Source organism: Kryptolebias marmoratus, linkage group LG6 (genome assembly GCF_001649575.2).
Source record: "Kryptolebias marmoratus isolate JLee-2015 linkage group LG6, ASM164957v2, whole genome shotgun sequence".
NCBI classification, from domain to species: Eukaryota; Metazoa; Chordata; class Actinopteri; order Cyprinodontiformes; family Rivulidae; genus Kryptolebias; species Kryptolebias marmoratus.
Genome location: NC_051435.1, coordinates 14339817 through 14351800, shown reverse-complemented (window position 1 = coordinate 14351800; position 11984 = coordinate 14339817). Strand labels below are relative to the sequence as shown.

Here is an 11984-nt window from a genome sequence, read left to right as displayed (position 1 = left end):
GGGGGTTCAGACAGACTACAGAGAGAGTGAAACACAGACGGACCCATACAGCCCGGAGTATGTGCTGCAGCCTGGGACGACTCCCTCAGAGCTCCTGCAACTGGCAGCCTTAACTTGGGGTACAAGATCTTCACTTCTCACATATGAAACAATCCATCTTTGAGACCCTGCAGTCATTTCTCCAGGCTTTTTTTTCAGCGAGTCTTCTGTTTTGTTTCTTTGACGCCACCTTCCAGGCCACGGCTTGCCAGCCGGCCTGGCTGAGGTGGAAATGATTGAGCGAGCCCGAGCGAAACTAGCTTGGGAGGCCAGCCTTCCTCCACTGAACGACTTGAGCCAGCTCTACAAGAGGAGGCGGATGATGGAGGAGATGGAGGCCAAGGAGTGGGCTTTCAGGGAGCAAGAAATCCAAAAGTGAGGGGGTTCGGCAACTCGAACGCGTTCTCAACACGAAACGTACAATAGCACAGGGGAGAATTTTATGTTAATTTAACATAAATTAAATACATTTACCTGAAACACTTATTTTTTTTTGTATTTGGACACCAGATGTTTCCATGTTTAGACATTAATTTGATCCCATTCGGCCACAGCATACGTGTGTTTTATAAATGTACTGAACCAGACATTTCAGCTGTGAATCAATCAAGTCATTTTCTGCAAGATTAGGTTTCACGTACTACCGGTTTGTTTGGACTCGTGATTGAATGTCTTAGAAAACCTTTAATGAAACAGAACAAAATACCCAGAAACCTACAGAGCAGAAACACATCTTCTCTCTGTTAGGCATGGAGGTTGACCCAATAATCAAAATAAAATCATTCAGCATTTTAAAGTAACCTATTTAGACCTTTAAAGTAACAAAATAAATTAGTTCAAAATTTTTAATCTAAATCCACTTCAGGAAAAAAATAGCTATGTTAAATCTCTCAAATATTTCAAATAATTCCAGACACTTCTCATCGAATATCTTTGATTTTTGTTTTGTTTTGAAGGTAAATTTGTAAAATATTGACTGAATTAGCACACATTAGATCAAAAATACAAAATATGATAAATACTATCACTTGCCCTCGAACACAAAGTACATTGCTGACAAGTTGTGGTGTAACCTAAGAACTCTACAGTTTGAATATTTTGAGTTTATTCCCATATTTGAGTGTTTCTCGTGCACCTAAGTAGCCAAAAACAGTGACTGAATATAGAGGCAGAGTGAGTGTTTGCTGATATTAAAAACAGTATTTGTGAACAATGACTTATTAATAATGATTTCTCTGTTTTTATCATTTAAAACGAACCCCTTTGCATTTCTGTGGCGGTCAGGTTGCAAGATGCTCGTCTCGCTGTTCTGAAGGACCTGCTGGAGCAGCGGAATGAAGCTCAGAAAAAAGTGACAAATGAGAGACTGAATCGCGTCTAGTACCAAAAAGACACGGAGGCCAAACGTCAGAAAATCAATAACGATTACCTCAGAGGTCAGAATCCCCATTGTGTTAGCAGCTTCTGTTTATTATTCAACGCTCCCCCCCCCCGGCTGTTAACGCTTAGCTCTCCTGTTCTCCTTTTGTCTTAGCTCTAAGGAAGTTGGAGGCGAGGCGCGAAAATGTGGGGGGGAAACTGAAGCGACGGGACATCGTCAACGATTTCTGTTCCTTTCAGACCCGCAAGAGCGTGCGCTCCAACAGTGACAAGCAGTTCAAAAGCCACTACTTAGACACGTACGAAGGTCTGAATAAAAAACGCTTCTGAGCAAATTAAAATTGACTCAACAGATGGAAAAGTAGAGCTGTTCCCAAAACAACGCTGCAGAGAACACAGATTCAGATTATTACTCTAAGTGGAGGTCTGTGGAATGGTTATGAACAAATATTATCTTACCTGTTGTAGATCACACTCTGAATAATTTCCATTCAAAAAAACAGAGCTTAATTTTGACTGGGTTGATGAGCTAATGGCTAGTCTGAGACCAAAGTGGATTGTTGCCATCTTAAAAACAGCTTCATTCTCAAAAGTACCATAAAGGCTCATGCAAGTGGTATTTTATAAACCTTTTAATTGCTTTAAATTTCCATATTATACTTATTCACATAAAATTTCACAGTTATTTAAAAGCACATAAAGCAGCAGCAGCTAGCTATAGCACTTGCAATGGAGCCTGGAGCCCTTCCATCAGAAATACCAAGATATTACTGCAGGAATAATTGTGTAATGCAAAAAAAAGATGACTTGTAAAGGTTTGTAAAACAGCTTTTTTGAGATTGGAGTTCTTTTAAGACAGCAGCAGTCCACTTTGGTCTCAGTCCCACTTCGATTAGTCAGTAGTCAAAGAGCTATCCACAACAGGTAAAATGTTTATTGTTCACAAGCTTTCAACAGAACCTCACTTCGAAGTGAACTATTCTTTTAAGGTGGCTTTTTTTACACTTTGTCATCGATAGGCTTGGAAAAGCTGGAGGCATCACTCGAGCCATGGCTGACAGGCCCCGAGCCAGACGACATCAAGGCTGTGAGCAAGTCTCCTGCCAGCAAAGCTGTGGCGCTACTGAATAAATTCAAGGTAAACCAAATATAGAGTAATGTGTTTATCAAGCACATGACTTTAAGATTTACAGACATAGAGGTTTTAACTGTGCGGCTGAACAGGCTCAGCTGGAGGAGGAGAACAACCTGAAGATGAAGCCGCTACGCATTCCTGTCAAAAAGGAGAAGCCTCCTCTGCCTCCTGTCACCCCCAGAGTCGAACCCCCCTCAGAGGTCCGTTCAGCACTCCCTGCCATTAGTGGTTAATCTGTTCTTAATTCTGCAGAAGTGTAATTTGTCGACCAACTTGCATTTGCGTTTAGGGAGATGAGGAAACGGAGCTTGCGGTGATTGCTTTACAAAAACTGCTCAGAGGAAGAAGCATCCAGAGTAAGGTCGGTATGTGTTTGGATGATGTTTTAAGTTCCTACATCGACGTCTAAACATGCCCCATATGAAGTACATCTCTGTTTACTTTGATCCACATTGCTATGCAGATGTTTAAGGGCAAAGAAAACCAAATGATGCTCATGCAGGAGCTAAGAACCACACACGCGCTCGGCTGCGAGGAGCAGGAGCTGCAGAAAGCTGACAGAGAGCTTGTGTTGGCCCTGAAGAAACAGAGGGACCAGCGTAGACAGAAGGTGAGATTAACAGAAGGCGCACGGAGCAAGGTTTCCCGAACTCCCAGGTCTTATTAACCTCTGGCCGCCTCTTTCTCAGATCTCCCAGGAGGAAGCGGCTCAAGCCCGAGTGGTGGGCGCCGAGCTCGAAGAGCTGTTCGACACCCAGTCCAAGGAGCTGATCCGTCTCCAGGAGGAGCGCAGGATCCACGCTTTCACTCTGCTGGCCGAGCGGGAGCGGCGGCGGCGAGAGGCCGAGGAAGGCGGGAGGAGACAAGTGGAGGAGCGTAGATGCAAAGGAAACAACGAGATCTTCAGACAAGTATGTACATTCTTCTCTTACAGCTCCGCAAACAAGATTATAAAAATAGTACATTGGATTAGTCAATTTTGTCTTGTTGTGTTTAGAAATATGAAATAAAACATTTCAAACTTCTTTTGCCTGTATGCGACTGTTCTCACCACCATGTCACAGGTAGTGCAGATGCACCAGGAGAGTGTGGACATGTTTTTGGAGGACATCATCTTGGAGACACTGGGGCGGGTAGCTGACGAGCAGGCCAGAGAGGAGATCCGCACGAGGGCAAAGGAGCTCAATGAGCTGGCTTATGCCATGGAGGAAAGGTAACCGACACCTCAGTTTTATTCAAAAAACTGAGGGTTATTTTCTTTACTTGAAAAATACGTAAAGATTGATCATTTGTGTGTGTGAAGCAGGGACAGCCTTCAGTCGGAGGAGATTGTGTCCGAGCTGGTTTACAGCTTTCTTGTCCCAGAAATTGAGAAGATCAACGTCAGGCAAAGAGGTTTGTCTTTAAGTAAGTATTAGCGATCATTAAAAATCAATTAAAAGCTCGACACAAATAATGAAACTACAGTCAGTGATTTTTTTTTTTCTCTTTGACGTTTCTCCGCCAGTCCACCTGAAGCAGCAGAAGCACCTGAAGGCAGCTTGGAGCATCATTCAGGAGACCGCAGCACCTGCTGGGGTCCGTCCTCAGGAACCTTCAGAGCCGGCCTGTTCTGATGTGAAAGACCCCAATCAAGACCACAAGGAGATGGACGACCAAGTGGAGCGGGAAACACCAACAAAGCAGCAGCAATTTGAGTGAAAACAGGCAGAAAATCTAAAACAAAGCATACAGAAAGCTGACTGCATTGTTCTTATTTTGGGTTTCTGGGCGTATGCCTTTTGATCATTATTACATTTTCACCTTTAATGACAGCGTTCAAATAAAAGTTAAATATTCAACCCTGAGTTTTATGAAGCCCTGTTTTATAAATGACCTATTCTATAAATATCAGCCACATGGTCAGAACAGGTTTGAATGTTTCTCATTCGGTCTACCTCTAACATGTGATTTTACCACTCATGTATTTGGATCACAGATATCCACAAGTACATTCTTCTACTGACGCATATTTTACACTTTTGTATATTTTGCACATTCCTTTGCATTTTTATATATTTTTAATTAGTGGCAATTGTATCACTTTGTTTTTGTGGTTATTTTGTTGTGAACCACCTGCACTGAGGATAAAAGTGGTGTGATTTTTCCAAGAAAAAGTAAAATATTGACAGTGGATAAGAGAAAAATGGCCTTCTGGATATTTAAAATGTTCTTGTTGACTAGAAAAAATAAATTTTTGATGTCTTCAAAATATAATTTGTAAAAGCAGCCATTTAAACTTTTAGAGGATTTTTTTCATGTCTTGAACTTAGTCTCTCGATTCGTAATAGAAAGAATGTCTTTTTGACTAGGTGGAAAGCTCTTACTGGTGTCTATAAAAGGTAACTGAGGTAAGAAGTGTAACTTGATTATGTGGTAGAACGGCCTGCCATACCCCACCGCTGGATTCAACACCTTGACGCTCTGAGGTCACGCTTAGTACCAAGGTAACGACTCAAACCGGGGCGGGCGGGGCTTAGATCTGTAACCCCGCCTTCCCTGGCGCTGCAGTCGTGAATACGTGTGAAAACCAGCCCCGGGCGAAATCAAGGAGCAACGACTCAGGAGTCCGACTCGGTGTTTCACCTGCTTTACGATCACTTCTCCCGAAACCGGCCTGGATCGACCTGAGCAGGGGGGGGGGAGCTGTCAGGGCCGAGCACATCTGTCTGAACATCTGGAGTCACCAGGTGAGTTCACCGACCTCAGCTGTTTGTTGAATTAGGTCGACCTTTACCCAGGTGGACAGGAAAAGAGGTGTTTGTTGTGTTTTAATGTGTTGGGGTTTGATTTAACTGATCGGAAAGATTAGTTTCTGTGTCACAGGCTTTCAAACTAAAAGGGATTTAGAAGCGACTGGCAACAAATATTTGCTTTAGCTGCTTAATTTGTACCGAGGTCTGTGTGAGCTGTGAGGGATCTGTTGTGTAACACACATTAAAAGTCACAGGTAGCCAGGAAGAGACAGAAAACCAGATTATTTTCATGTCTGCATTCAGACAAGCTGCGGGGGGTACATATTTTACACGTTGGATAAAGTCTGTTTTAAAAAAAAGTTAAACAGTTGGTAAAAAATGGAAAAAGAACTGATAAATTATTGCTGATCTGCAAATAGTTGACATCAGCGGTGAAGGTGGCTCAGATATGAACACTTTGACTAGATTAGAATAAAATTTATTCCAACAGTTTAAATGCTTCAGATTGTGCATTTATAGATATTATTTTAAAGACTGATTAAATGAGACATATATGGTATTTCTGCAGTTAAATCACATCTTTAAATTAAATTAGAAATACTGAAAATTATAGGTCTTCTTAGGATGCTAAAGAAAGTGATTATAATTATGACATAACACATAAAAAAAAATTTTTAAACTAAAAGGCATTCAAACATGTCAGAAACGTACTTTCCTTTAGTTTGTTGTATTTCTCTAAATAGTTTTTGTGTAAATCTTTTTGTTTGATGCTTTTTTATTATTATTATTCTATCTATGCTCCATTTTTTTATCTATAATCTTGTTTTGGTTTCTTTTATTCTTTTGTCATTTAGTTATTTGTCCTTTTGTTCTGGTTTGATAGTATGGTGATTTGCACCTCGGGGCTACGGTTAAAAATGGCCGAGACGTTTGATCTCACAGAGTTGCTTTATTTTTATTTATTTTTTTATTTTTTTATTCTCTTTCTACAAAACTTTCTACTTTCTACAAAACAAACGAGCAGCCGAAGTGGCCCGAGCGCAGCAATTTGTCTGACTCCCTCTTTCGTCGAGGATGAGCGAGGAGGCAGCTGGGATCCAAACACTCAGCATGCAAACTGAAGAGGATGAGGATGAGGACGAAGAGGGGAAGCAGACGGAGGACGACGAGCCCAGAGTGTGTGGCGTGTGCGGCGATCTGGCCAAGGGTTACCACTTCAACGCCCTGACGTGTGAAGGCTGCAAAGGCTTCTTCAGGTGAACGTTTCACGTTCTTCCTTCAACACCTCTTGAACACTTTAACACGTGCTTCAACACGTTGTTACAGGCCTGTCTTGGTTAATTCAGACAGCAGAGTGACACGTTCGTAGTCAAATGGTTTGAAAGAGGTGAGCTGATCAGCCAGTTTATGAAGCTACATGGAAAACATGAAGGGTGATAACCGGCGAAGAGAAGAAATGAAACACGCTGTGAGCAACAAAGCTAAAAACATAAATAAACTGTAAGCTTAAACAGCTGCATGAGTCATTTGCGAATCCTGTTTAGTCGGACCCTAATTTTCATGCCAAAGCAGTTCAGAGTGAGGACATGCCAGTGCCATGTCACTTAAAAATCAAATGTTTGGAAAGCATCGTCGCCTTCTGCCTCAAAATGCCTGACCTGAGTGTTTTGTGTTTATGAATGTTACATGTTGCTGAAAACTGGACCCAAAGGCAGACATGGAAAACTAATCACTTTTAAGGGATTTGCCGCACTCTGAGGTAAGTGGCGTGAAGCGTAACCTGAAACGGCGGGCCGAGGGTGGGCAGGCAGGTGGAGGCAGGGGTGGGACGGGAAGTCCACAGAGACTCACACACGAGGGGGGTGGGGGGGAGAGAAGTCAGACCTTTGCAGCCCTGTTGGGACACAGACAGACACACGAACAGTTTAGTGCTGCTTTGTTGCAGAGAGAAACTCATGAAGTAAACTCGAGCCGTGGCCGAACAACATTAGCAAACGCAACAGTGGCTAAGACTGAGAGAAACTGTGATACCTTTTTGTTTTAAGCTGTTTAACTTGTTGAAGTGGTTCTGTTAGTCCAGCTCGTTGAATTAAACCAAATGTGTTTTGTTTAATTGACGTTACACAACCCTTTTGGCAAGCTTCATGCCGTCCCTGTCAGAACTTGGGTATTGTTTTTTTTATCTTCTGTATTTGATTTTCATGTTTTCTGTTTTCATCTGATCCCTGTGTTTGATATTTTATGTTCTTGTGTGGTTCTGCTCCCTCTATGTTCCTTGTGCCACTTTTCACTTTCCCCCGGTGTTTTTCCAGTCAGCTTGCCACGCCCACTTCACCTGTTCCCAATTACCTGTCACTCCAGCTGTAGTCAATCTCCCGCTCACCCTCAGCCTTTATTTTCTGTCACGCCCATCTCGTCTTCGCTGGTTCATTACTGATCTTCACCACTATCAGGGCTGTTCCTTGTGCTTCCTCGCCGTCCTCGATGTTTTGTTTTCTTGTTGCTCTTGCTGCCAGGTCAGCCTTTTGTTTTCATTTAATAAACCAGTTTTAGTTTTTGGTAGGATGAGTCTGCACACTGGGTTCATTTCGCTCCGACCTGATAGTCCCGCTTTTGATTTTAGCAGTTTGAGTTGCTGTCATTCTCCTCAGTCGGGCGTCTGCAGACAGGGTGCCGACTTGTCAGTCAGCGTTCTGCTGTATCCACAGACAGGCAGAGTGACATCTCCAAATATCAGCTCCCCAAAAATGTCTCACGCAGCCCCATTTCAGCACACTCCCACCTTCACACTTCACTGCCAGGACTCACGTTTCCTGCTGAGAAAGTTTTTTATTTTAAAAATTAAACGAACAAAATGGACACTTACTGATCAGAATGAATTTAAATCCTAAAACACGAAACAACTTTAAAACATTTGACATTTAAGTGATGTGGCATTAGGGTAATATCATTCATTCTGTGCAGTTAACTACAGAAGATGCACTTTTACAGATATACAACAGCACTAAAACTCAGGTTAGAGGGACGGTTCATATCACTGATGTGAATCATAAATATCTTACCTGTTGTATATAGGTATTTAAATGACCTCAGTTTTGAAAAATAGTGTTTAATTCTGACCAAATTTCCTAGTTCAAGAAGGGCAAACACCAAAGTGGATTGACGCCACATTAAAACAACTTTTGATTTCTTCGATTTTGTGTTAGTTCAAGCTAACGCTATTTTATAAACATTTACATTGGCATTAATTTTGTATTACACAGTAACATTTTAGCTGAAATATGATATTTCTGCTTGAAGTGCACCAGACTGCATAGAAGTGCTCAAATTACCAGTCTTATGTCAATAATTCTGTAATAAATCACCATGAAACTGGTTGGTGAAGTTTTCAGACAGCAGCACTTTGGTCTTGGTCGAACGGTTAATTAACCGTCAGCTCATCAATTAAAAAATACAATCCTTTGCTTCAAACTGAGGCCATTCAAAAGGCCAACTACAACAGGAAACTATTCCACAAAATCTTACTTCAGTAAATTTGAACTCACTTTCATTGCTAAAAAATGGTAAATAAATTTCCCTTCAAAAGGTCAAAGGGTCAGAGAAAGTTTGAGATTGTGTTGAGGTGCAAATTAGACCTCAGAGGACTCATCTGAAACCCACTGTAGAGTCAGTCTGGCTTTTCAGGACTGAGAAGTTTAAATATATGCTAATGGGAGACCAGTCCGGCCCTGCAGGAGCAGACTACTAGTTTCTGTCAGGGCTTCCTGCTCATAAGTTCTGCAGCAGAAGTCAGTAAAATCAATAAAAAGGGACAAGAATACATTTAATCTTCAATTCTCAGTTATTCTTTAAGTTTAACGTTGGCTCTCATTCTTGTGATTTCCAACTTCAGATTGATGTTTGTTACTAAGTGGATTTTTGACTAAATTCAGACGTACCATAAAGAGGTCGTCACCGCTCCGCTGCCCATTCCTGAACAACTGCGTCATCACAAAAAACAACCGGCGGTCGTGTCAAGCCTGCCGCTTCCATAAATGCCAGGCCATAGGCATGCGCAAAGAGAGTGAGTACCGTCCAGATGCAACAAACGATTGGTTAATGATTCTGCCTTAATGTTGTACTTACTGGATAAAAGTGAGAATGTGTTAGTTCAGTGGCTGTGATGTGTCTGTGTGTGTGCAGTGGTCATGTCTAAAGAGGAGGTCCTGGAGAGAAGAATCCGTAGAAGGAAGAAAAACACGTGCGATGCACTCACGCAGCTTTCGTCCCAACAAGAAACAATCATTCAGGAGCTTCTCTCCAACCACCGCAGCACGTTTGACTCGGCGTTCTCCCGCTTCACTGGCTTCAGGGTGGGTAAACGACTGTGCTCGCATTAAAAGTCGGGATCATCCCCGTTTAATAACACGCTGCTGTTCTGTGTTCAGCCGATGGACAGAGAGATCCTGGCGGAGAGCGAGCCCAACCAGTCAGATCTGCTGACAAACTGCCCGACAAAGACCTGCACCCCAGCTGGGAAATCCTCACCTGACCCCACAATGTCCTCGCACACCTGCTCCCTCTCTTCCTCCTCCTCGTTGTCGTCGTCGTCGTCCTCCTCGTTATCTTGTCTCCCTGACTCCCCTGAAAAACAAAAGGACTGCAAAAGTGACAAAAAACACTGTGTTTACACTGCTCTTCCACACGTGGCCGACCTCACAACCTACATGATCCAAGACATCATTCGTTTTTCCAAAAGTCTTCAGGACTTCAGGTAAACCCGGTTGTCTCTAAATGGACCCCAGGGGCAGAACAAACCTAATTTCCAGAATTTATGTTGTATAAAATTCAATTGTTTTCAATTTCTTTCACTGTCGGCTTCAAAGCAAAAACAGTTTCCTGTTTTAAAGTGGCCTTGCTTTTTCACTCTTTTCTGTCCAGCTCTTGTACCTGACCCCGACTGCAAACTCTATGTGCTTCAGAAATGAGAAAAGTGGGCAAGAGAAAAGATTAAGTGTCACACTTAAGGAATAAGCAGTGCCGACAGCAGATAAGCAGTATCTAAAAATCATTATTTTAAGCTATAGAAAAAAAAATCAAGAAAGCCCCGACCCAGGATGAGAGATGCATATCAGGTTTTTAGGTAATAGCTTTTTTTTTCTGTCAAACTGTTTAATTTATGACGTTTCTCAAAGATTCAGTCAAGATTCAGAGTTAAATGAGACCTTCAGAAAGCCTGAAGAACTATTAAAGTTTGGTTCCTTGGAAGCAAAATAGGAAGAAATGAGGGATGACTCAAGAGTTTTGCACAATGCTGCCTCCAGTTAAGCTTCACTCCGCAACAGACACTAGCTTTTGCTGATCTGCTGATCAAAACCTTGATTTTTTCTACAAAGAATTCAATTTATTCCCTAAAACAAGGTGAACCATACATGTCTGAGTGACAGCAGGTTTCGAACATATTCTTCATCTGACTGTATTGATCACTCTACCTGAAGGTTCAAAGGTCAAACTCATCCATCAGTTCTTTCTGGGTTAGATTTTATTGCTGATATTTCTCCAGACCCCCTGAATAATTTCACAGCAACGTTTTTGGATGTGCTTTGCATTGAATGTATTTATTTTTAACTGATTCATGATTCTTTCTTTGGTCCAAAGTAGGGAGCTTGTTTGAAAGACTCTAATGGATGCTGCTTTTACATATAATCTCAGCACCCTTACTTTGATCTTATATAATGATTCATACATTTTTTTGCCTCCTCCCCTTCTTTTCTGAGTGTGCTGTAGTTATCCAATTCATTTGTAATTTGTTCTTTTAAAGGTCCCTCACCATTGAGGACCAGATTTCTCTGCTGAAGGGAGCCACGTTTGAAATAATGCAGATTCGCTTCAACATGGTGTTCAATGTATCAACAAGCAACTGGGAATGTGGCCACATTACGTACTGCATCCACGACGGAATGCGAGGTGGGACCCTCAACACAAACTGCTGAGTTTTATATGGTCCACTCAATTCATTTATTTATGACGTGTTTGTTCTAACAAAATGTAATTTTGTGATATCCTGAAAGTGTCCCAGTCTGTACCAGAAGTGCTACAGCTAGCTGCTGCTATTTACGCTCGCAAATAACCACTGAATTCTGTGTAAATAATATTGAGAAATTGACAGTGATGTAAGGTTGCATAAATATTGGGGTTATTTAAAGACAGTAGCAATCCACTTTGGTCTTGGCACTGCTCAGACTAGTCGTTAGCTCATCAGTTAGGTAAGAAGTAGGCCCTGTCTACACTAGTTTATATGTTTATTCCATTTACAGGTTTCAGCAAAAACGTTGAAATCCCAATGTCATGCTACCATCTGGTGAGAATATCCACATTAACGGCAAATAAAAAACAGAAAGAACATCTTTACTTTGACTACAGATTCTTGCTTTTCCTGCAAAAGTCATGTTTTTAGTGCTTACAGTTGCCTATCAGTTATAGGATCAGGATCAAGTGAAACAATTGCTGGAAAACCAGTAAGAATTAACATCCATCCATCCATCCATCCATTGTCTTCCGCTTATCCGGGGTCGGGTCGTGGGGGCAGCAGCCTAAGCAGGGAGACCCAGACTTCCTTCTCCCCAGCCACTTGGGCCAGCTCCTCCGGGGGAATCCCAAGGCGTTCCCAGGCCAGCCGAGAAACATAGTCCCTCCAGCGTGTCCTGGGTCTTCCT

The 11984-nt window shown here is 42.1% G+C and overlaps 2 protein-coding genes across 7 annotated transcripts in view; both read left to right on the top strand.

Moving 5' to 3' along the window:
- cfap91 (cilia and flagella associated protein 91) lies at positions 1 to 4401 on the top strand (the record flags this gene model as incomplete). Its single annotated transcript, XM_025004602.2, is given in 12 exon segments — positions 1 to 119; positions 237 to 414; positions 1324 to 1475; positions 1574 to 1726; positions 2439 to 2557; positions 2644 to 2754; positions 2844 to 2915; positions 3018 to 3164; positions 3244 to 3465; positions 3619 to 3767; positions 3858 to 3949; positions 4062 to 4401. Coding segments are annotated over 12 exon segments (1708 nt in total), but the record flags the coding sequence as incomplete, so codon positions are not given.
- A 725-nt stretch (positions 4402 to 5126) lies between these two features.
- nr1i2 (nuclear receptor subfamily 1, group I, member 2) overlaps positions 5127 to 11984 on the top strand; it is a 13230-nt gene continuing 6372 nt past the window's right edge. For 2 of the 6 annotated variants that reach the window (XM_017410096.3, XM_037976170.1), the window contains exons 1-6: positions 5127 to 5283; positions 6314 to 6545; positions 9222 to 9352; positions 9472 to 9641; positions 9717 to 10042; positions 11090 to 11235. In XM_017410096.3, the coding sequence (XP_017265585.1) occupies positions 6364 to 6545; positions 9222 to 9352; positions 9472 to 9641; positions 9717 to 10042; positions 11090 to 11235 (955 nt within the window). In that variant the 5' untranslated portion in view covers positions 5127 to 5283; positions 6314 to 6363. Of the gene's footprint in view, positions 5284 to 6310; positions 6546 to 7004; positions 7049 to 9181; positions 9353 to 9471; positions 9642 to 9716; positions 10043 to 11089; positions 11236 to 11984 lie in introns of those variants that run through there. The other 4 variants (XM_037976169.1, XM_025004681.2, XM_037976171.1 and 1 more) reach the window with 4 other exon arrangements.